Source organism: Bufo bufo, chromosome 9 (genome assembly GCF_905171765.1).
Source record: "Bufo bufo chromosome 9, aBufBuf1.1, whole genome shotgun sequence".
NCBI classification, from domain to species: domain Eukaryota; kingdom Metazoa; phylum Chordata; class Amphibia; order Anura; family Bufonidae; genus Bufo; species Bufo bufo.
This window is the reverse complement of record NC_053397.1, coordinates 83,746,511-83,773,535: the sequence shown is the minus strand read 5'-3', so window position 1 is coordinate 83,773,535 and position 27,025 is coordinate 83,746,511. Positions and strand designations below refer to the sequence as shown.

The 27,025-nt window shown below is 38.9% G+C and overlaps 1 protein-coding gene across 1 annotated transcript in view; it reads right to left on the bottom strand.

Moving 5' to 3' along the window:
- Positions 1 to 12,108: 12,108 nt before the first annotated feature.
- OLFM3 (olfactomedin 3) overlaps positions 12,109 to 27,025 on the bottom strand; it is a 177,381-nt gene continuing 162,464 nt past the window's right edge. Inside the window, exons 5-6 of the mRNA XM_040408756.1 lie at positions 14,468 to 14,574; positions 12,109 to 12,786 (exon numbers count right to left, since the gene is read on the bottom strand). Of these exons, the coding sequence (XP_040264690.1) occupies positions 12,109 to 12,786; positions 14,468 to 14,574 (785 nt within the window). The remainder of the gene's footprint in view (positions 12,787 to 14,467; positions 14,575 to 27,025) is intronic.

Below are 27,025 nucleotides of genomic sequence, written 5' to 3'. Positions count from 1 at the left end.
TTAATAAAGTTCATTGACTTTTTGGAAAGTCCTTCGGAGTCCAATTTTTTGTCATATATATATATATATATATATATATATATATATATTAGCCTCCAACCTGACCTGAGGTTTGGTGCTGTGGTATTACTGAATTTATGTTTTTAGTTATTTTTACCTGTGTCTATTTAACTGATGTTTGTTGCCAAATAAAGATTGATTACTTTTTTCTGTAATCCATGCCTTCTATTTTCTGGCTTACGTCATAAAAAAAAAACAGGGGTGTTTTGACCACAAGGGGCCTTTTTCAAGCAAAGACAAGAAAATGGTCTTAGCTTGTGAAAATGCAGCCATTGGAATGCTCTACATCAGTGTTTCCTAAGAATTTGCTAGGGATCCCCATATGCATCTTGAGCCCCCTGCATTTGGCTAGGTAGCTGTTTACATCTGCAGAAACTGTTGTGGAAAAGTAAAACCACAGCCGTTATAACATTACTAGAATTTGGTGCTAGCGTCAACACCATTTCATAAGCAATTAACACTAGGGTTCTTTAATATCTTTAATAAGCTCTTTCAAATATTAGATAGGTTTTCTGTGATTTTTATACTGATGGCCTATCCTCATCGTTACCTGCTCAGTGGGGGTCTGACACCCAGGATACCTGCCGATCAGCTGTTTGAGAAGACACCACTGCTCCTGTGAGTGCTGGGGCCTTCTCCGTTTTTACCAGTCACAACAGTTACACAATCTACAGCGCTGTCCTGGGTAAGCACAGAGAAGGCTATGGCGCTCACAGAAGGGCCAGTGCCTTGTCAACCAGGGTTCAACACATGGGTCCCCCACTGATCAGGTACTGATCATCTATCCTGAGGATAGATCGTCAGTATCAAAATCACAGAATACCCCTTTAATATTCAATAGAATATGTGACGGTAATTGGTAACCTACAAAAGGTCCGAGACCTCTGCTCTACATGTATGTCTGACCATAAATGACTTATTTCCATATAACCCACAAATAACCTACATTTGCACAATGCAGTATATTTAACTGTTTCTCAATCTCTTTCAACTGGGACCTCACCTACCAGAACATGGAGATTCCTGGTCCCCACCAATGGTCATAGTCTAAGTTAATTTGTGTAAAAATAATTTCAAATCATGTTACAATTTGACTCACAGGTAGTCGGTAATGTTACTAAATCGGAGATTGGTAGAGACAGAGAAAAGCTTGTAGAGTATATAATTACTTCTGTCAAAACCACCTCCTTAGCTGCTTCTCACCAACAATGAAGATGGGGAAGAGGATTGCCAGTGAAGCCCACCTTACAGTTTGTGAAGCACTGGTATATTTGATGCTGGTATTGGTTAGCAGCCATCTACTATTGTCTCACTGTGCTACTTTGTTCTTGAGCCATATTCATTTTGACAGCATGTGTATCTGGAATCACTGATATATAAATTTGTTATGAGCATAGTGATCTTAAGAAACAATGTTTAGCCTCATGGTCTATGCCTTGTCTAAAATAATATGTAATTTACTTGGCTATTGTATAATGTGGAAAACAACTGGCGCTTGTCATCTACCTTGATGTTTCCTTTGTACTTAGTACTTGTTTTATCTGTCATTTAAAAAAATGACAATAGAGACAATAATGGTCCTAATTCTGCCACAAACTAATACTACTGTAACAGTTTAGATATAAAGTAACTGGTAACAAATTTCTAATATCGCATAATAAATATGTTATGCACTGTACAATAACCATCCTTGTTAACCTTCTTCTTCGTCTTAAGCAACACTAAAGTCTTGGCATCTCATATTTGCACTAATGTATAGAAATTACTTATTCATAGTTCATTTATTCATGTCATAAGAGTCCTACTGAGTATTCTTCTGCAATGGTAGTAAAATCTTTTACTACAACAAGGTAAAGCAAATAGTTCAATTCAATCACTAATGTTCCATGATGGCCCCAGTGATTCCTAAACCAGTAAGAAATTCCTTACAGGTCAGTAGTTATAAAATATCCATATATAACGAGACTTTTGTACTTGTTTGGCAGGATGCCAATGCCATTTCATGCACTCAGCAAATTAGTACTTTGGGTTTATTATAGCATTGTTATTTATTATATTCCTTTTATAAGAGAACGGTACATCTTCAAAATCCATTTACTTGACCATGTCTTATCAAACAACAGAACTCTGGCAGCTTGATAAAAAAAAATGTGACCTGCTCTATCGTATGCCATATTGTGGAGATATTCTCCTCTAGAAGAATTATTTCTAGGGGATAAGAACTCCATAATATGATGCTATAGAGAACACCATATAGCCCACCACATAATACCTACAGCTCCATTGCATGGAGTCATTGAGATTCCATGTGCTTCTATGAAGCATCCATGAAGCAAAATGGTTTCAGTGGTCTTGTTTGGATATCACATGTTGGAGTTTATGGGCAAGGTTCTTTTCTAGATAGTCTACTTTGTAAAGCAGACAAGCCAAATGTTTTCATTCAGGTTTACAGGTTTTATCTTAAGGTATGTTCACATACCCTAAAATGCATGGTGGAAAAATCTGACATGTATTCCTCCGATTTATGTTTCAGATTTGTAGTTTGTACTGTGGATCTGACTGTGTAGCCCTATTCAATAGGTCTAATCTGTGTATGGTTTCACATGGATTTTCTGTGGACTCCATGTCAAGACGTGACATGTAACTTTGCAGATTTAAAATCCATGTTGAAAAAATCTGTGGTCGTACAAAAAGCAACGGGGATTCCAATTGAAAACAATGGGATACAGATTTGCCATGTCTTTCACTAAGATTTCATCATGGGCACTGAAATTCACATGAAATTTAAAGGCTATGGACACCTTTGGGGCAATTTATTATGATTGCATTTTACTAATTTTGGGCTAAAATTTTTTTTTTCAATGTTCAGCCATTTCTGAGATACAGGGGTTGATCAGTTTGTTTGCAAACTGTAACTTTCTGTTTTCTTTAAATCCTGTCATCTGACGGCTCATGTGTAGCTCTTTTCTCTGATCTCCTGACCTTATAAACACATATTATAGTTTAATTCCTATCAAACTGATAAGAATATGGCTCAAAGAACTGGATTATGAGGTCCGGGGATCAGAGATACACATGATTCATCAGATGACGTAATTCAAAGAAAACAAAAGGTGACAGCTTGCAAATGGCTGATTTTTAACCCCTGTGTCACAGAAATGGCTAAACATTTTTAATAACGACCAGTTGAAAAAAGTATGTTTAGCCTAAAATGAGTAAAATGTAATCATAAAAAATGCCCTTAAGGTGTAGATAGCCTTTAGGATGTGTGAACATACCCTTAACAAGTACAGTAAATATTAATTGCCAAGTCCTCAGGATTTGGTCTACCGCTGATGTTCCAACACTGAAGGATGAGATTCCTCAAGAAGAGCATCATTATAATTACATCTCAATTGATGAAAATCACTATGTACACTATTAAGAAAAACAGTTTAGTACCGAGTATTTCATAGGATTATCCAGAATCTTTCATCTAAAAAGAACTCCCTAAAGATGGACTTGTAACTATGGTATGAATTAGACAACATACATACAAAACATACAGTGCTAATGAATGGGCACTTACAATGGAGTAAGGCAGAAAAGAGAAAAGAATCCGAGAAATATATGGCTACAAACAGAAGCAAATACAAGTATCACAAGTGCAACTGTATACCCTTAAAACTTTAAGTAGGAAAACATACAGAAAAAGTTGGAGGAAACCGCAACATTTCCAAGTGGCCGCCGTCAACTGTCTCAATAAACAAGAAAATAGAATAAGAATTTCACATTGATTTTCTAGGTCTTTAGAACCTGATGTTTTTTTCTTGTAAATCATATCTCTTCTGTAGTCTGCAAATTAATATCACAAACTGATTACTTGCTTATAGGCTCAATGCATTAATAGAGTCTTTGTGATTAATAGACCAAATAATTGTCCATCGTTATGACTTATTAGCAGAGGCTGCTCCAGGGTTTATTAATTATAGATAATTAGACCTGCCAGCTAGCTATTCAATGATATGTTAAAGGAGTAAGGGGGCGACTCAGCTTATTAACCCTTTTATGTCTCTAATGGCGATAATTTATATCTTACAAGATTGCAATTAAACCATCACTTCAGTCGGTGACACACCTTACTCCCACCTTGAAAAATATGAACTGCTGGGGTGTTGTCAACCCTGGTGCGCCCACCATTTATTTCGGTATGTACAGTATATTACATATGTACAGTAAGTATTTATCAGAATAATCGTATTTGTCATATTATGATTATTAGCCATGATTAGTATGTTTCTTAATAATTTGTCATAGCCTTTAGCTAACTTACAACATTACAGGTTTAAAAGATTTAAAACTATATACAGTATCTCACAAAAGTAAGTACCTCCCTCACATTTTGTAAATATTTTGATATATCTTTTCATAGAACAACACTGAAGATCTGACACTTTAATACAATGTAAAGTAGTTAGTGTACAACTTGTAAAACAGTGTAAATTTGGTGTCCCCTCAAAAATAACCCAGCATTCAGCCATTAATGTCTAAACTGCTGGCAACAAAAGTGAAAATGGCCAAATTGTGCCCAATTAGCCATTTTCTCTCCCCAGTATCATGTGACTCATTAGTGTTACAAGGTCTCAGGTGTGAATGGGGAGCAGGGTTGTTAAATTTGGTGTTATCGCTCTCACACTCTCTCATACTGGTCACTGGAAGTTCAACATGGCACCTCATGGCAAAGAACTCTGAGGATCTGAAAAAAATAATTATTGCTCTACATAAAGATGGCCTAGGTTATAAGAAGATTGCCAACACCCTGAAACTGAGCTGCAGCATGGTGGGCAAGACCATACAGTGGTTTAACAAGACAGGTTCCACTCAGAACAGGCCTCGCCATGGTCGACCAAAGAAGTTGAGTGCACATGCTCAGAGTCATATCCAGAGGTTGTCTCTTCAAAATAGACTTATGAGTGCTGCCAGCATTGCTGCAGAGGTTAACAGGGTGGGAGGTGAGCCTGTCAGAGCTCAGACCATATGCCACACACTGCATCAAATTGGTCTGCATTGCTGTCGTCCCAGAAGGAAGCCTCTTCTAAAGATGATGCACAAGAAAGCCCACAAACAGTTTGCTGAAGACAAGCAGACTAAGGACATGAATTACTGGAACCATATCCTGTGCTCTGATGAGATCAAGATAAACTTTTTGGGTTGAGATGGTGCCAAGCGTGTGTGTGCAACCAGGTGACGAGTAGAAAAACAACTGTGCCTTGCCTAAAGTCAAGCATGGTGGTGGAAGTGTCATGGTTTGGGGCTGCATGAGTACTGCTTGCTGTGGGGAACTTCAGTTCATTGAGGCAACCATGAATGCATGTACATGTACTGTGACATATTGAAGCAGAACATGATCCTCTCCCTTCGGAAACTGGCCCGCAGGGCAGTATTCTAACATGATAACGACCCCAAACACACCTCCAAGATGACCACTGCCTTGTTAAAGAAACTGAAGGTAAAGGTGCTGGACTGGCCAATCATGTCTACAGACCTAAACCCTATTGAGCATCTGTGGGGCATCTTCAAATGGAAAGTGGAGGAACGCGTAGAAAAACAAGTGTGTCTTGCCTAAAGTCAAGCATGGTGGTGGAAGTGTCATGGTTTGGGGCTGCATGAGTACTGCTTGCTGTGGGGAACTACAGTTCATTGAGGCAACCATGAATGCCAACATGTACTGTGACATACTGAAGCAGAACATGATCATCTCACTTCGGAAACTGGCCCACAGGACAGTATTCTAACATGATAACGACCCCAAACACACCTCCAAGATGACCACTGCCTTGTTAAAGAAACTAAAGGTAAAGGTGCTGGACTGGCCAATCATGTCTACAGACCTAAACCCTATTGAGCATCTGTGGGGCATCTTCAAATGGAAAGTGGAGGAACGCAAGGTCTCTAACATCCACCAGCTCCATGATGTCATCATGGAGGCGTGGAAGAGGATTCCAGTGGCAATCTGTGAAGCTATAGTGAACTCCATGCCCAAGAGAGTTAAAATAATGGTGGCCACACAAAATATTGACACTTTGGTCACAATTTGGCCCTTTTCACTTAGGGGTGTACTCACTTTTGTTGCCAACAGTTTAGACATTAATGACTGTGTGTTGTTATTTTGAAGGCACACCAAATTTACACTGTTATACAAGCTGTACACTGACTATTTTACATTGTATCAAAGTGTCATATCTTCAGTGTTGCCCCATGAAAAGATATAATAAAATATTTACAAAAATGTGAGGGGTGTACTCACTTTTGTGAGATACTGTATATATAGACATTTAAATTGATGTGCAATCTTTTAAAATAAATATTTCATAAAATATGCTACCTAGAATAGTTCAAATTAATAACATATGCCTCATAGATTTTATTTTTTAAAGGGGTTCTTCGGGAATACTGAGCTTTTACCAAGTGCCCAAAGCCTGCCTCTGTAAATAGAAGATTCAACCTGCTTCCTGCCGCTTTGGTCCTCTGTGCTGCTTTCTGTTGTCTACCTATTCCGGTTCCTGAACTGTTTACATCAAGTAGTGCATGGGCATATTCACATGCTCTGCTGCAGCCAATGAATGGCTTCAGCAATGATGTTGCCACAATCAGCACATCACTGCTGAAGCCAGTCATTTGCTGCAGCAGAGCATGTGACCCTGGTCATGCACCACCGATTGTAAACAGTGTGGGGACTCAAAGATGGTGACAGCGGAGGCGGTGTGGAGGACCGGAGCGGTGTGGAGCAGGTAAATATGAATCTTCTATTTATGGAGGCAGGCTACGGGCAGTTCGTAAAAACTCATTACTCACGGAGAACCCCTTTAAGCATTCATTAACTGTTTTTACTATTCCGCCATTATAGTTTTAATGTTAGCGGAGACGGAATAGATGTTCATCATACACTTCTGCATACAGAATAAGTGTTATGCTATTGGGAATGGGTGAGGTTATTTCAGTGATAAAGTTGCCACAATGGCTCAAATTGTGGGGAACAGATGTTGCTTTTCATAGACTTTCCATAGTAGTTTTATACCTTAAAGGGGTTGTGCTACCATTAAATGTTATTGTAATATAATTCAATATGAAAACTAGTTACTTTTGTAATTACCTTTCTGTGAAGAAAATGCTCCAGTTGTGAGATATTTTCTTTTTTTTCCATTATAATGGTGCCTCTTTGTGTTTAATTTGTATAGCAATGAGCATTTACATCTACTGTAGAGGTCGCACATGCTCAGTTCTCTCATTCAACTGCCACGAGCCATATCTACAATTAGACGCTGTGACAATCACAGGGAGAGAGCTGCAGCAGAAAGGACATACCCCAAGTTGTGATAGGGAGAGAGCTGCAGCAGAAAGGACACACATCCTCTAAGTTGTGATAGGGAGAGAGCTTCAGTAGAAAGGACATACATCCTCTAAGTTGTGATAGGGAGAGAGCTGCAGTAGAAAGGACATACACCAAGTTGTGATAGGGAGAGAGCTGCAGTAGAAAGGACATACACCAAGTTGTGATAGGGAGAGAGCTGCAGCAGAAAGGACACACATCCTCTAAGTTGTGATAGGGAGAGAGCTTCAGTAGAAAGGACACACATCCTCTAAGTTGTGATAGGGAGAGAGCTTCAGTAGAAAGGACATACATCCTCTAAGTTGTGATAGGGAGTAGTGATGAGCGGGAGGTGCCATATTCGGTTTCGCGATATTTCGCGAATATTCGCATGAATATTCGTGTTATATTCGTCGAAATCGAATATTCGCAATTATTCCAATTATCGCGAAATTATTTTTCGCATATTGCGAAAATTTATCTTGATAGTATAAGGCAACGTTCCTATGCTAATGACTATGGCTAGGCTAATATGTGTATATTACGAAATTTTGTAATATTGCTCTAACTTCGTCTCTTAGAATATTACGAATATTCTAAAAGACGAAGTTAGAGCAATATTAAGAACATTTGCAAAAGTCGAAATTGCGATGCGAGTAATATAACACGAAATAGTCGCATGAAGATTTAAACTTAGCACTGCTATATTCCATATTCTAGCCTAATATGGAATATAGCTGTGTTAAGTTAGCACTGCTATATTCCATATTAGGCTAGAATATGGAATATAGCTGTGCTAAATTGAAATCTTCATGCGACTATTTCGTGTTATATTACTCGCATCGCAATTTCGACTTTTGCAAATGTTTAGTGATGAGCGGGAGGTGCCATATTCGGTTTCGCGATATTTCGCGAATATTCGCATGAATATTCGTGTTATATTCGTCGAAATCGAATATTCGCAATTATTCCAATTATCGCGAAATTATTTTTCGCATATTGCGAAAATTTATCTTGATAGTATAAGGCAACGTTCCTATGCTAATGACTATGGCTAGGCTAATATGTGTATATTACGAAATTTTGTAATATTGCTCTAACTTCGTCTCTTAGAATATTACGAATATTCTAAAAGACGAAGTTAGAGCAATATTAAGAACATTTGCAAAAGTCGAAATTGCGATGCGAGTAATATAACACGAAATAGTCGCATGAAGATTTAAACTTAGCACTGCTATATTCCATATTCTAGCCTAATATGGAATATAGCTGTGTTAAGTTAGCACTGCTATATTCCATATTAGGCTAGAATATGGAATATAGCTGTGCTAAATTGAAATCTTCATGCGACTATTTCGTGTTATATTACTCGCATCGCAATTTCGACTTTTGCAAATGTTCTTAATATTGCTCTAACTTCGTCTTTTAGAATATTCGTAATATTCTAAAAGATGAAGTTAGAGCAATATTACGAAATTTCGTAAAATACACATAGATTGTATTTAAGCTAATATACTGCTATAGTAATAATTTTTAATAGTGTACATATTTTACAAAACTTAAGTTCAGAAGAGGCAAAAAAAATTACAGGAAAAAAAAGGGATTATAGCACTATATTAGCTAAATTACAATCTATATGTGTATTTTAAGAAATTTCGTAATATTGCTCTAACTTCGTCTTTTAGAATATTCGTAATATTCTAAGAGACGAAGTTAGAGCAATATTACGAAATTTCTAAAAGACGAAGTTAGAGCAATATTAAGAACATTTGAAAAAGTCGAAATTGCGATGCGACTAATATAACACGAAATATTCGCATGAAGATTTCAACTTAGCACAGCTATACTCCATATTCTAGCCTAATATGGAATATAGCAGTGCTAACTTAGCACAGCTATATTCCATATTAGGCTAGAATATGGAGTATAGCAGTGCTAAGTTGAAATCTTCATGCGAATATTTCGTGTTATATTACTCGATGCGTTCTATTAAATTGCGATGCGACTAATATAACACGAAATATTCGCATGAAGATTTCAACTTAGCGCTGCTAAGTTGAAATCTTCATGCGAATATTTCGTGTTATATTACTCGATGCGTTCTATTAAATTGCGATGCGACTAATATAACACGAAATATTCGCATGAAGATTTCAACTTAGCACAGCTATACTCCATATTCTAGCCTAATATAGAATATAGCAGTGCTAACTTAGCACAGCTATATTCCATATTGGGATAGAATATGGAGTATAGCAGTGCTAAGTTGAAATCTTCATGCGAATATTTCGTGTTATATTACTCGCATCGCAATTGCGACTATTGCGAAATTTCGTAAAATACACATATAGATTAGATTGTAATTTAGCTAATATGGAATATAGCAGTAAGTTGAAAGCGCCACTGACTGGAGCAGCCAGGAAGCCAGGAATCCAAAGGACAGGTAAGAACAACTTTAGGGAAGTGGGAAAGAAAAAAATATAATAAAAAAAAAAAAAGAAAAAAAACGAATATTCTATTTCGCGAATATATAGAACGATATTCTAAATATTCGCGAAATCTCGAAATTGCGATATTCGAGAAAAAAATTCGCAATTCGAATATTCGCGCTCAACACTACAAATGTTCTTAATATTGCTCTAACTTCGTCTTTTAGAATATTCGTAATATTCTAAAAGATGAAGTTAGAGCAATATTACGAAATTTCGTAAAATACACATAGATTGTATTTAAGCTAATATACTGCTATAGTAATAATTTTTAATAGTGTACATATTTTACAAAACTTAAGTTCAGAAGAGGCAAAAAAAATTACAGGAAAAAAAAGGGATTATAGCACTATATTAGCTAAATTACAATCTATATGTGTATTTTAAGAAATTTCGTAATATTGCTCTAACTTCGTCTCTTAGAATATTCGTAATATTCTAAGAGACGAAGTTAGAGCAATATTACGAAATTTCTAAAAGACGAAGTTAGAGCAATATTAAGAACATTTGAAAAAGTCGAAATTGCGATGCGACTAATATAACACGAAATATTCGCATGAAGATTTCAACTTAGCACAGCTATACTCCATATTCTAGCCTAATATGGAATATAGCAGTGCTAACTTAGCACAGCTATATTCCATATTAGGCTAGAATATGGAGTATAGCAGTGCTAAGTTGAAATCTTCATGCGAATATTTCGTGTTATATTACTCGATGCGTTCTATTAAATTGCGATGCGACTAATATAACACGAAATATTCGCATGAAGATTTCAACTTAGCGCTGCTAAGTTGAAATCTTCATGCGAATATTTCGTGTTATATTACTCGATGCGTTCTATTAAATTGCGATGCGACTAATATAACACGAAATATTCGCATGAAGATTTCAACTTAGCACAGCTATACTCCATATTCTAGCCTAATATAGAATATAGCAGTGCTAACTTAGCACAGCTATATTCCATATTGGGATAGAATATGGAGTATAGCAGTGCTAAGTTGAAATCTTCATGCGAATATTTCGTGTTATATTACTCGCATCGCAATTGCGACTATTGCGAAATTTCGTAAAATACACATATAGATTAGATTGTAATTTAGCTAATATGGAATATAGCAGTAAGTTGAAAGCGCCACTGACTGGAGCAGCCAGGAAGCCAGGAATCCAAAGGACAGGTAAGAACAACTTTAGGGAAGTGGGAAAGAAAAAAATATAATAAAAAAAAAAAAAGAAAAAAAAACGAATATTCTATTTCGCGAATATATAGAACGATATTCTAAATATTCGCGAAATCTCGAAATTGCGATATTCGAGAAAAAAATTCGCAATTCGAATATTCGCGCTCAACACTAATAGGGAGAGAGCTTCAGTAAAAAGGACATACCCCTAAGTTGTGATAGGGAGAGAGCTTCAGTAGAAAGGACATACATCCTCTAAGTTGTGATAGGGAGAGAGCTTCAGTAAAAAGGACATACCCCTAAGTTGTGATAGGGAGAGAGCTTCAGTAAAAAGGACATACCCCTAAGTTGTGATAGGGAGAGAGCTGCAGTAGAAAGGACATACCCCCAAGTTGTGATAGGGAGAGAGTTGAAGCAGAAAGGAAATGCCTCTTGAGAAAGCACACAGCCCTGAGCTGCCAGCCTGAAGAGAATCAAACAAAGCAACTGGAGCAATGAAAGGGGTAGCTCTGGATTCATGTATGGTACAGGGCTGGTGCTAGCTTTGTTAGAGATTGTCATGTACTATATGATGTCTGATTTTTATTTTTTACATCAATCATGGGATAACCTCTTTAAGTACTTTAAGTATAAGTGTATGACAAAAAAACATATCTATGATCTGTACTTCTCATTGTGAATTACTTGACTGATGTTTTTTTTCTTACACTGTAATACATGCCAATCCCTTCTTTTTCATTTTTTGATCCATACCACATCAATGGGATCAACTGAACTTGTAATATACTTCCTCTGAATGTCAGACTGTCATGGATATGGTAAGTTCCCCAGGCACTACAGTATGCTGCCAAAGACATTTAACCACAAAGCACACAAGAAAGAAACAGCTGACAAAGAAAGTGTATAAAAGGAAAAGACACCATAGACCAATAAGAAACATTAAGAAAGTAACAAATCCAGTACATGAGCAACAGATTATTGAGAGATGAGCGAAGGACCCTGTGTGATTGGCAAGTTGAGCTGCAGTTCACACATCACCATCTGTTTTAATGATGTGAAAAAGCGTAACATTGAAGAGCACCTGGTGTCCATTATTCCAGGCATAGAGGGCGCGGTCCCGAGCATTGTAATCCAGCATTGATATATGAAAGTACTGATTGTGGAAGGGGATGTCCATGTACTCATATAAAGAGGACTTGGTTGAATATGAGTAGTAGACCTTGGCACCAGTGAGATGGTTGTTGGTGACATACAATGTGCCGCAAATCATGAAGGATTCTCCAGCACTCCTTTTGGGGTATCCTGTACTCCAGCTCTTAACAACTTCTAGAGTGTCTTGTCGAAGCTGGCTTATGACAATATTCCCGGCATTCTGGTTGGTAGCATACACAGCCCACAGACCAAACTCATCGGCCATCAAGTCAATGTCAGAATAGCCACCCCAAGTGTAAGGATAAACATTGTTGAAACCGGCATTGTCCAAGCTACGCTGGGCCAGGATTTTCCCCATATTGAAGCTGTACTTAATGATGATGTTGCTCTGATACTTGTTGAAGAAGAGTGAACCATTGTACACCAGATGACTAGTGCCAGCCCATTTAACTGGTAAGGTGTAAGTCCTGGATTCTGCTCCTGTGACAAAATCTGCCAGTGACTTGTACTCCCGAACTATTTTGCTTGTTGTGAATCCTTCCATATACCAGACCTATGAAGAAAATAGAAACATTTTTTTATTACTTCATCTAGCCCTTTTTCATATTTTATCCAGATGTGGATGAGCACATAAAACATGATTAATAAAGTATTAATATAGTGAAACTTCTCCTAAAGACAATCTCTTTGAGAAGACCATCCCCTTATCAAGACCATATTTCCTGTGACAGATTTTGAATTCCGCCATATACAATGAATGCTGGACATCTTCTTCGAAAGACCGCCACCCTGGAAGATCATATTTCAATGCAATGTTGGATGGTGTCTCAAAGAAATGTCACAGTATCTAAAAATTGCCAAATGATTTCTAACTACGGTATTTAGTTTAGTGATCCCATAATTTAAAGGGGATTTCTCACAAAGAATTAAATCTAGACCATTATTATAAACATTTTTTGTATTTACACTTAGGCTAATTTCACATTAGCGTTTTCAATTCCGCTATTGAGATCCATCATAGGATCTCAATAGCGGATGAAAAGGCTTCACTTTTGTCCCCGTTCATTGTCAATGGGCACAAAACTGAACAAAACAGAATTCACCAAAATGCATTCCGTTCAGTTTGGTTGCACTCCCATCGTGGACAGAATAACACTGCAAGCAGCGTTTTTCTGTCCGCTATGTGGTGCGGAGAAAGACAGATCCGTCCTGACTCACAATGTAACTCAATGAGGATGGATCCGTTTTCTCTGACACAATAGAAAACTGATCCGGCCCCTATTGACTTTCAATGGTGTTCATGACGGATCCGTCATGGCTATATATGACATAATACAAGCGGATCCGTTCATGATGGATGCATGCTGTTGTATTATTGTAACGGAAGCGTTTTTGCAGATCCATGATGGATCTGCAAAAAACGCTAGTGTGAAAGTAGCCTTATTTGATTTTTTTTTATATCTCCAGATATTTCAGGAGTAATGTTAGCATAGCGCCACTTGTTGTTGAACAGTATTGAATAGACTTTCTGTGTGTACTTCAGAAAATGCGCCAAATTGGATGCACATGCGCAGTCTTGCTCCTTAGGGTATGTAGACGGATCTGTGAACAGCCTCCTGTTTTGAAGCTGGAGCATCTTTTCTGCTTCCCGGAAGAGATAGTGAGCAAGTAATAAGAACGTAAGACAGTATTACTTTAATTACACTCATTTAACATCTCCTCTAAGAAGCAGAGAAGATGTTGCAGCTTCACCACACCAGGAATCCCACACACACCTGAAGGTGCAGAGAGAGAGGCAAGACTGAGCATGTGTGTCCACCTTGGAACATTCACTGAAGTGGACACAGAAAGAAACAACTGGTTGTGAGGATAGTCTAATACAAATCTGGGAATATGACAATGACAAACATTTGTAATGTGCTCTTCTCACAGAGACTCAAAGTGCAAGGGCTGGGTCCACATCTTGGGAAGTCAGTGGCTGCTCGAAGCGAAGACACAACTACGTATATCTGGGGATATGAGCATTTTATGAAAAAGTGTAAATACAAACTTGTTTACACTCATGAGCTGGGTTTTGTTCTAAATATTTTCATGGGGTAACCCCATATGTCCAGACTTTGTATGTAAGAAATGTGATTAAGATTAAAACACTTAGATGTATAGTATTTACTGTATATAGGATGTCTACTCTTTAATGCATTGTTCTCCTGTGTATCAGCAATCCCAATACATACACGATTGTTTTTCTCAGATGCTACGGGATCTGTCATCCAGGCTCCAAATCGTGGCCCAGATGCCTTCACTGTAATAGGTCCGGTAATCTTCATGAGCTTTCCACATGCTAGAACAAAAAATATGATAGTTATAAAAACACGAGCTGCAACTGGTTTGAAATAGTTTTCTTAGGAAACATATCTGTTGAACCTCTCTGCTTTCACTTTCTCATTATGGGGAATGGAACGCAGATTGATGGGGGGAAAGTTGATCTTTTTTTATTTTAGTGCAACAGAAAATGAAAAAAAAAAGTGAAAGGGTCTGAAGACTTTTTGCAAGCATTATCTATCTATCTATCTATCTATCTATCTATCTATCTATTATCTATCTATCTATCTATCTATCTATCTATCTATCTATTATCTATCTATCTATCTATCTATCTATCTATTATCTATCTATCTATCTATCTATCTATCTATCTATCTATCTATTAATCTATCTATCTATCTATCTATTATCTATCTATCTATCTATCTATAAAAAAAGTTAATGAGCAGCACACAAATCCAAACTGGTGCAATTCCTTGAAACAGACCACGGACCCGGTCCTATTAGATATATGTAGAAAAGCCAAGGCAGCACTCAAATATTGGCTTGACAAAGGCTCCATGGAGTGAGCTGAAACGTTGCTGTTACCACATGGGTGATTAAAATACCCTTTTTTCACGGATATTTGAGTGCTGCCTTGGCTTTTTCTATATCTATCTATCTATCTATCTATCTATCTATCTATCTATCTATTATCTATCTAATCTATCATATCTCTGTTAGTGATGAGCGGGAGGTGCCATATTCGGTTTCGCGATATTTCGCGAATATTCGCATGAATATTCGTGTTATATTCGTCGAAATCGAATATTCGCAATTATTCCAATTATCGCGAAATTATTTTTCGCATATTGCGAAAATTTATCTTGATAGTATAAGGCAACGTTCCTATGCTAATGACTATGGCTAGGCTAATATGTGTATATTACGAAATTTTGTAATATTGCTCTAACTTCGTCTCTTAGAATATTACGAATATTCTAAAAGACGAAGTTAGAGCAATATTAAGAACATTTGCAAAAGTCGAAATTGCGATGCGAGTAATATAACACGAAATAGTCGCATGAAGATTTAAACTTAGCACTGCTATATTCCATATTCTAGCCTAATATGGAATATAGCTGTGTTAAGTTAGCACTGCTATATTCCATATTAGGCTAGAATATGGAATATAGCTGTGCTAAATTGAAATCTTCATGCGACTATTTCGTGTTATATTACTCGCATCGCAATTTCGACTTTTGCAAATGTTTAGTGATGAGCGGGAGGTGCCATATTCGGTTTCGCGATATTTCGCGAATATTCGCATGAATATTCGTGTTATATTCGTCGAAATCGAATATTCGCAATTATTCCAATTATCGCGAAATTATTTTTCGCATATTGCGAAAATTTATCTTGATAGTATAAGGCAACGTTCCTATGCTAATGACTATGGCTAGGCTAATATGTGTATATTACGAAATTTTGTAATATTGCTCTAACTTCGTCTCTTAGAATATTACGAATATTCTAAAAGACGAAGTTAGAGCAATATTAAGAACATTTGCAAAAGTCGAAATTGCGATGCGAGTAATATAACACGAAATAGTCGCATGAAGATTTAAACTTAGCACTGCTATATTCCATATTCTAGCCTAATATGGAATATAGCTGTGTTAAGTTAGCACTGCTATATTCCATATTAGGCTAGAATATGGAATATAGCTGTGCTAAATTGAAATCTTCATGCGACTATTTCGTGTTATATTACTCGCATCGCAATTTCGACTTTTGCAAATGTTCTTAATATTGCTCTAACTTCGTCTTTTAGAATATTCGTAATATTCTAAAAGATGAAGTTAGAGCAATATTACGAAATTTCGTAAAATACACATAGATTGTATTTAAGCTAATATACTGCTATAGTAATAATTTTTAATAGTGTACATATTTTACAAAACTTAAGTTCAGAAGAGGCAAAAAAAATTACAGGAAAAAAAAGGGATTATAGCACTATATTAGCTAAATTACAATCTATATGTGTATTTTAAGAAATTTCGTAATATTGCTCTAACTTCGTCTTTTAGAATATTCGTAATATTCTAAGAGACGAAGTTAGAGCAATATTACGAAATTTCTAAAAGACGAAGTTAGAGCAATATTAAGAACATTTGAAAAAGTCGAAATTGCGATGCGACTAATATAACACGAAATATTCGCATGAAGATTTCAACTTAGCACAGCTATACTCCATATTCTAGCCTAATATGGAATATAGCAGTGCTAACTTAGCACAGCTATATTCCATATTAGGCTAGAATATGGAGTATAGCAGTGCTAAGTTGAAATCTTCATGCGAATATTTCGTGTTATATTACTCGATGCGTTCTATTAAATTGCGATGCGACTAATATAACACGAAATATTCGCATGAAGATTTCAACTTAGCGCTGCTAAGTTGAAATCTTCATGCGAATATTTCGTGTTATATTACTCGATGCGTTCTATTAAATTGCGATGCGACTAATATAACACGAAATATTCGCATGAAGATTTCAACTTAGCACAGCTATACTCCATATTCTAGCCTAATATAGAATATAGCAGTGCTAACTTAGCACAGCTATATTCCATATTGGGATAGAATATGGAGTATAGCAGTGCTAAGTTGAAATCTTCATGCGAATATTTCGTGTTATATTACTCGCATCGCAATTGCGACTATTGCGAAATTTCGTAAAATACACATATAGATTAGATTGTAATTTAGCTAATATGGAATATAGCAGTAAGTTGAAATCGCCACTGACTGGAGCAGCCAGGAAGCCAGGAATCCAAAGGACAGGTAAGAACAACTTTAGGGAAGTGGGAAAGAAAAAAATATAATAAAAAAAAAAAAAGAAAAAAAACGAATATTCTATTTCGCGAATATATAGAACGATATTCTAAATATTCGCGAAATCTCGAAATTGCGATATTCGAGAAAAAAATTCGCAATTCGAATATTCGCGCTCAACACTACAAATGTTCTTAATATTGCTCTAACTTCGTCTTTTAGAATATTCGTAATATTCTAAAAGATGAAGTTAGAGCAATATTACGAAATTTCGTAAAATACACATAGATTGTATTTAAGCTAATATACTGCTATAGTAATAATTTTTAATAGTGTACATATTTTACAAAACTTAAGTTCAGAAGAGGCAAAAAAAATTACAGGAAAAAAAAGGGATTATAGCACTATATTAGCTAAATTACAATCTATATGTGTATTTTAAGAAATTTCGTAATATTGCTCTAACTTCGTCTTTTAGAATATTCGTAATATTCTAAGAGACGAAGTTAGAGCAATATTACGAAATTTCTAAAAGACGAAGTTAGAGCAATATTAAGAACATTTGAAAAAGTCGAAATTGCGATGCGACTAATATAACACGAAATATTCGCATGAAGATTTCAACTTAGCACAGCTATACTCCATATTCTAGCCTAATATGGAATATAGCAGTGCTAACTTAGCACAGCTATATTCCATATTAGGCTAGAATATGGAGTATAGCAGTGCTAAGTTGAAATCTTCATGCGAATATTTCGTGTTATATTACTCGATGCGTTCTATTAAATTGCGATGCGACTAATATAACACGAAATATTCGCATGAAGATTTCAACTTAGCGCTGCTAAGTTGAAATCTTCATGCGAATATTTCGTGTTATATTACTCGATGCGTTCTATTAAATTGCGATGCGACTAATATAACACGAAATATTCGCATGAAGATTTCAACTTAGCACAGCTATACTCCATATTCTAGCCTAATATAGAATATAGCAGTGCTAACTTAGCACAGCTATATTCCATATTGGGATAGAATATGGAGTATAGCAGTGCTAAGTTGAAATCTTCATGCGAATATTTCGTGTTATATTACTCGCATCGCAATTGCGACTATTGCGAAATTTCGTAAAATACACATATAGATTAGATTGTAATTTAGCTAATATGGAATATAGCAGTAAGTTGAAAGCGCCACTGACTGGAGCAGCCAGGAAGCCAGGAATCCAAAGGACAGGTAAGAACAACTTTAGGGAAGTGGGAAAGAAAAAAATATAATAAAAAAAAAAAAAGAAAAAAAACGAATATTCTATTTCGCGAATATATAGAACGATATTCTAAATATTCGCGAAATCTCGAAATTGCGATATTCGAGAAAAAAATTCGCAATTCGAATATTCGCGCTCAACACTAATCTCTGTATCTATCTATCTATCTATTATCTATCTATCTATCTATCTATCTATCTATCTATCTATCTATCTATCTATCATATCTCTCTATCTATCTATCTATCTATCTATCTATCTATCTATCTATCTATCATATCTCTGTATCTATCTATCTATTATCTATCTATCTATCTATCTATCTATCTATCTATCTATCTATCTATCTATCTATCATATCTCTGTATCTATCTATCTATCTATCTCTATCTTTTATCTATCTCTATCTTTTATCTATCTCTCATCTCTCTATCCATCTATCTATCTATCTCTATCATATCTCTGTATCTATCTATCTATTATCTATCTATCTATCTATCTATCTATCTATCTATCTATCTATCTATCTATCTATCTATCTATCGCTATCTATCTCTCATCTCTCTATCCATCTATCTATCTATCTATCTATCTATCTCTATCTATCATATCTCTGTATCTATCTATCTATCTATCTATCTATCTATCTATCTATCTATCTATCTCTCTTATCTATCTATCTATCTATCTATCTATCTCTATCATCTCTCTGTATCTATCTATCTATCTATCTATCTATCTATCTATCATCTCTCTGTATCTATCTCTCTTATCTATCTATCTATCTATCTATCTATCTATCTATCTATCTATCTATCTATCTATCTATCTATCTATCTATCTATCCATCATTATAGGTATGTTTTGAACTGAAAACCTCCCTTGATATTTATAGGTCTCGTCCACATGGAGTTACCGGTATGTGTTATCCTGATTTCCACGTGAATTCCTCATGTAATCCACCTCCCATTGTTTTCAGAGGGAGTCTGTGGTTTAGTTCATGTAGTCATGGTTTATTTCAGCTCGGCTTCCCAGACCACTCCAAGGAAGGACATATCCTTTCTTAGTGTGGATTCTATGTGGATACCACCGGAAACTATGCTGGGTGCCACGCCGGATTCATTGCATTCAAACTTCAAAACTGTGCCAGAACCCCGAGGGTTTCCGTCTGGGAATCAGCCCGGATGGAAACCTTGCCAAAATCCACTTTAAAAAAAAACGATATAGCGCCATTTAACGTCTTGATGACTGCATATTTTGCTCTTTGACATTTTTATGGTGTTTTGTTCCCTACGGCTATCAAACACAGAACACGTTGAAATACTAAAAATTCTAAAACTAGTTCTGTCATCTGTGAACTGCGTAAATGAGAAAATAGACATTTGCGTTCACTAAGATTGCTATTAGCATTGAAATATCTGCAAAACCATCCCAACGATGGCATGTAAAAATATGAACTTACACTTTTATAGCCTTATGTTTGTGGCTGCTTCAAAATCATCAACACAGGCAGCAAGTCAAACAAGGCATCACATATTGTTTGTCCTTTTCCCCACAGGCCACCAGTAATAGAGAATCATTTGTGTAAAATAATGCTGATTATCTTGGTGGCTGCCTCAATTTATGGCCGAGACCCCCTCCCGTGCTCGGTGAACACGCAGGTTGAGCACAGCAGCACAAGACTTTAAAGCTTTCATGACTATATTTTTTTAGATCTAATCAGACCTGAGTTCTTAGCGCAGCGTCAGCTCCCCCCCCCCCCTCTTTTTCATGAAGTGGTTTCCCACCTTTTGTATTAACAATAGATATTAAGAAAATTCATGCCTTCCAAACAATCTCCTATAACCATTAAACACTTAATCTCCCGCTGTGTACAGAAATCAAGCAGGCATGTCTACTTTATTACAGCGGGATTCCTGCTTCTTCTGTGTCTTTAGCGTACGTGCCAAAGTTTTAATACAACTTCACAGGAGAGCAATCATAACTGTCGAACAGAGACAAGAAATGAACTGTTCAGCCATGTCACTCTTCACATTTCCCGATACTTAATGCAAATTGAATTCAATAACTTAATGGCTGGAAACAGAAAAGTGTTTGATAAAGTGATTTAAAAAGGTTCGCTGGAATAATGCCACTAAATGTTATACTGATAAATGTAGTTTTCCTCCCAAAAGAAACAACCTCTGCTGTATGGTATGGTCCTGAAGAAACAGCAGGGGTTGTCAAAGCCACGCCCCCATTCAATGCTCTGCAGTGATTGGCTACAGTTACAGAACCGTGAGGTCGCTGATGCCCCCCCGCTCTCACCGTCCTGCGTATCATTTGCTGACTATCGGGGACATTTATCTAAACTGGTGTCAAGGCAAAATGGCTTAGTTACTACTAGCAACCAATCAGATTCCACCTTTTATTTACCAAAGGAGCTCTCAAAAATGAAAAGTGGAATCTGATTGGTTGCTATGGGTAACAAAGCCACTTTTCTTAACTTTTAATTATTATTATTTTTTATTTTTTATTTTTATAAATCTCCTCCTATGTTTCCTTGCACAGGTTTTTAAGTATATTCTGTACTTCTTGATTTTATTTTTTCTGTGTAATATCTGGAAGAATGAGAGACAAGAGACTGAAGCACTGGCAAAAATGTACCTGTAAAACGCATCAGCTAGGAATGATGGATTTCGGTCCGGTTGGTGGAACGATTTGTCTGGTAATACTGTGGTAGTTCCGACCATAAAAGATTGCAATAAATGACACGGACTAATTAGCTAGGATGAATTTGGGTCGAGTTGGTGGGGCGATTTGTGTGGTTCATAACAGCAACCGGGGCTAGGTCTACACGACGACATTTGTCGCGCGACATTTTGTTGCACCAATGTTGCGCGACAATTTTTAGAATGGCAATCTATGGTGTCGCACTGCAACATGCAACATGCGATTCGAGATGGATTTTTCTGCGACTTTCGCGTCGCAGTCGCAGCATGTCGCATGTTGCAGTGCGACACCATAGACTGCCATTATAAAAAGTGTCGGGCGACATTGGTGCAACAAAATGTCGCCCGACAAATGTTGCAGTGTAGTTGTGCCCTATATGTTGCGCGACTTATTGTCGCGTGACAAATGTCGTCGTGTAGACCTAGCCTCAGGCTACATTCACACGTTTGTATTTTGTTTTCGTGTCCATTTTTTTTTGCGGATAGGATGAGGACCCATTCATTTCAATGGGTCCGCAAAAAATGCAGACAGCGCACCGTGTGCTATCTACATCCGTATGTATGTTCCGTAGCCCCGCAAAAAAGATAGAACATGTCCTATTCCTATTACTCTCCATTTTGCGGACAAGGATAGGCACTGTTACAATGGATCCGCAAAAAAAAACGGATGCCATATGGACGTATCCGCAATTTGTTGACCGCAAAACACACGCTCGTGTGAATGTAGCCTTAGGCTACTTTCACACTAGCGTTTTAGCTGGATCCGGCAGGGTTCAGCAAAAACTCTTGCGTTACTAATTATACAACTATCTGCATCTGTTATGAATGGATTCGGTTGTATTATCTTTAACATTGCCAAGACGGATCCGTCATGAACTCCATTGAAAGTCAATGGGGGACGGATCCGTTTTCTATTGTGTCTTGCTACGCATCCCAGGACGGAAAGCAAACCGCAGCATGCTGCAGTTTGCTCTCCGGTATGAGAATGGAATGGAATGCATTTTGGAGCATTCCGTTTTGTTCAGTTACGTTTTGTCCCCATTGACGATGAATGGGGACAAAACGAAAGAGTTTGACGGATCCTCTGACGGATCTCAATAATGGGAAAATATAAATGCTAGTGTGAAAGTAGCCTTAAAGGGGTTAGCCACCCTAAGTATCTAAAATCCAAAGTGCCCTAGACAATAGCCAAAACCATGAAGTATTTATATCATGTGACATGTACTGGCTATATATCATTTTTCTAACCTGTTCTCCATGACAGTCCTCCCTGGAGGAGCTCCTCAGACCAGCTGTGTGGGAGGAGCAGCTGTAAAGTGAAAGTAAAAATCCCACCATGCATTGCAGCAAGCATGTTCAGAGGAGCTAGCTATCCCACGAGTGCCGTCAGAAGTCCACTTCGGCCCCATTCACATTCACTGATGCCCAGCTCGCTACGTTTTTTGTCCAGCTGCCTCTCTGCATGTTTGCCGTGCTGCAGCCGCATCTCTGACCTGTCCCCATTAAAGTGAATGGGGCCAGAGCAGACTTCCGGCGGCACTTGTGGGCTACTGTTAGCACGGATCACTGTATACAGTGTACAGCGGGTAACGGATCTCTATATGCAGATCACCATATACAGAGTGCAGGAATGAGAGGGCACACAATTATAGATGGTGAGACCAGTGACTGCTGCTGATATCACTGACCTCAGCCATACTGACAGCTCACGAGGGGTTAAAGCTCCTGAACTGTTGGTCTGGCTGTAATATCATGTCTGTGATAAGAACACAAAGCAGAGGGGCCATAAACAGGACAGACACTGGGATTGCTCACAGTTTGTGGTCCACAGCGCTTCCTCACATGTTGGCAGGATCCTCTCAGTACAGGGGAAACAGAGGGGGGCAGAGCCAGAAGTCAGATCAGCCATCATAGCTTCCCCTCAGTCTCCCTTCCTCCTGCAAAAGTTTCTTTATTTTAGCTTTTAACAAGTGTCCCTGCTAAGCCCCTGCCTGCCCTGCACAGCCAGGAGTGCCAGTCACAGAAGGAAAGCACCTCTGATACAAGCAGGGTGCTTTAGGATCCAGACAGCAGCACACTCCTTCAGGCATGGACATGGTAGCTCCTCTATGGCAGGTGAAGGGATGGACAGACAGGCAGCTGTGAGAACAGGACAGGGGGGGCGTGGTGAGAGCAGAACAGGAGGGGGCGTGGTGAGAGCAGGACAGGAGGGGGCGTGGTGAGAGCAGGACAGGATGGGAGTGGTGAGAGCAGGACAGGAGGGGGCGTGGTGAGAGCAGGACAGGATGGGAGTGGTTAGAGCAGGACAGGAGGGGGCGTGGTGAGAGCAGGACAGGAGGGGGCGTGGTGAGAGCAGGACAGGAGGGGGCGTGGTGAGAGCAGGACAGGATGGGAGTGGTTAGAGCAGGACAGGAGGGGGCGTGGTGAGAGCAGGACAGGAGGGGGCGTGGTGAGAGCAGGGCAGGAGGGGGCGTGGTGAGAGCAGGACAGGATGGGAATGGTGAGAGCAGGACAGGAGGGGGCGTGGTGAGAGCAGGACAGAAGGGGGCATGGTGAGAGCAGGACAGGAGGGGGCGTGGTGAGAGCAGGACAGGAAGGGGCGTGGTGAGAGCAGGACAGGAGGGGGCGTGGTGAGAGCAGGACAGGAGGGGGCGTGGCTGCCAATAGCAGGAAAACCAGGCAGATCTGCTTAAGAAGATATATTAGTAAGGCTCCATTCACATGTCCGCAATTGTGGTCCGCATCCATTCTGCAATTGTGTGGAACGGGTGTGGACCCATTCATTCTCTATGGGGACGGAATAGATGTGGACAGCACACAGTGTGCTGTCCGCATCCGCATTTCCGGAGCGCACATCCGATCTTCTGGTCCGCGGCTCCAGAAAAAAATAGAACATGTCCTATTCTTGTCCTCAATTGCGGACAAGAATAGGCTTTTCTATGGGGGTGCCGGCCAGGTGTATTGCGGATCCGCAATACACTACGGACGTGTGAGTGAACCCTAAGTGTAATATCGCCCTACTTTTTTATAGTTTTAATAAGTGCTAACAGAGTGGCCAACCCCTTTAAGTAGATATTTGACCCCAGGCGGTCAGCGTCCAACATCTTACAGGTCTGTGATGCCCTTAGATGTCTGTGGCTGCAAGCGTGCTACACTGAAGGGATCGCTGTGTGTGTACCCTTCGCCGACAGGTGCAGGTAACCCGCTCGTTATAGGGATCGGGGATTGCAATACTGAAGCAGAATAATTTTTTTGCTAAAAGAACGTATTAGTGATGATGAATTTGGGTCCACTGAACACTTGTACAGGGCGAAATATTAGAGTAACTGTATCGTTAAAATAATTGACTAACTCTGAATATCGGTGCAGTAGAACACAATGTACATGGCAATATATTACACCTACAGCCGCAGTAATTAAAGCTCCAGCATGTATCGTATTAAAGATTCATGAAACTAAGAAGCTTATTGTTGGATCTTTAATCGTCACTAATCCTGATACTATGTAATGCAACAGCTAACTGAAGCCATTCGCTATGATAAATTTCGTTCCGCTGCACAATTGAACAGGGTAAAATATTTAACCGTGGCCTAATTTTGACGCTATGTAACGCAACAGCTAACAGAATGCATTCACTATGATAAATTTGGCTCCATTGCAAGTTGAACAGGGCAAAATATTACACCATCCTGGAATACGGACTCAACATAACTGTTTCGATATCATATCTGATTAACTGTGAATGTGGGTGCAGTAGAACGTGCTGCACACAGTGATAAATTCGACCTGCAGTCTCCCTACTGTCTCAAAACAGTCTCCCTGCACTGTCCCTGCACTCTCCCTCTCCAATATTCTTTTTTAAACCAGTTTTCAGCAACACTGCCCTATTCTCAGCTCACAGTGAAATGGCAAGACTGCGCGAGATAAGGATTTTATAGGACTGCGACATCACAGGGGGATGGCTAACAGCAGATTGGCTGGCTGCACGGAATTATGGGTCATATCACGTTCTCAGGCTTCTTACAGTACTTCCAATTTATAACATATGCAGCCACCATTTTAGGAACAGCTGATTTGTTACCACGAAGTGGCAAATCAAATCTTTCCTAAACTTTGGATCAAATTTCACTTTGGATGTTTCGATTCGCTCAACATTAGTGTTGATGCCCTGGCCCCGCCTCATATTCTGCCCACATATCCTGCATACTGCCACACTAATGTCCTCCAGCAACTTGCTGAAAAATTCCCCCACCGGCGAGTATGCCATTTTCCCTTTACCACTGCGTGTTGCCTGCCTGCTGATGTTTTTATGAATCTGTGCACTGTTAGTGGGTTCCTCACAGGCAGTCTCCTGAATATCATATGATGTAACCCTCCCGCGTTTGGCTGCAGATCTCCCACTGCTTCCACCCTGATGTTTCACAGGAACACTTCCACCCTGCTGTCTCACGGGCACACTGCCACCTTGCTGTCTAACGGGCATGCTTTCAGCCTGCTGTCTCAAGGACACGCATCCACCCTGCTGTCTCACGGGCATGCTTCCATCATCACCCCCTGATGATGATGATGTCCCCTCTTCACCAGGCTCCCATGTGCAATCGACTACATCTACATTGGTTTGTTCCTCACTAATGTCACCCTCACCTGTCTTTTGTGCACGTCCCTGACATCTCGCAACTGTCCTCATCGCCAGTTGCATGCCTAGAGGAGTACACAGTGGACCTCTCCTCCAAGTCTGTGCTGGCCTGTAGCTGTTGACTGTCCTCAAAAAGCTCATCCTTGCTGAAAAGCAGAGCAGAACCTTTCGCAAACATTACTGGCTAGCAGAAGCAGCAGCAAAAGCAAGAGGTAGGTTCAGGGCAGGTGACGGCACAGAGGCTGTTCCTGGGCCAAACCAACTAAGTGTGGTGTCAGAGGAACTCAGTGATTCCTGGCTGTGTGTATCTGCTGTCACTTGAGATAATGTTGAAGAACGAGTCAACCATTCCAGTACAGCTGGATTGTTGGTCAAAACACGACCGATGGATGACAGTAGCAGCTCTGGCCTGTTGCTGCAGCTGCTGCTACCACCAATCCTTCTTCTGCTGCTGGTTGTCCCGGCTACAGCTACATTTTTGCCACTGTCCATTCCTTTGGAGGGCCCAGGCAACTGTTTGTGGTCCATAGTGTACAGTAACTAAATCAATAATGTAACAGGTTAAGTATGAATGAAGCAGCAGGTGAACAAGATAAACACGTCATATTACACCGCCAGTAAATATATATAACTGATTAAGTATGAATGCTGTAGCAGGTGAACAAGATAAACGCCGCAATATTAGACTGACTGTTGAGACTAAGTCACAGTAAGTGTTTGAACAGATTAAATATGAATGGCGCAGCAGGTGAACAAGATGTACAGGGTGATTACACTCAGCCTGCACTGTCCCTGCAGTATCTCTATGCTCTCCCTACGATCTCCCTGCACTGTCCAATATTTTTGCATTGTTTTCTGCAACACTATCACTAGTGCATGAGCGCTTATCACGTCTCTCCCTAAGCTCAGCTCAGAGTGAAATGGCGGAGACTGCGCAGGATGAGGCTTTTTATAGGGCTGTGACAACACACGGGATGGCTATCTGCTGATTGACTAGCTAAACGGCATTAAGGGTTGACATCGCGTTCCCAGGCT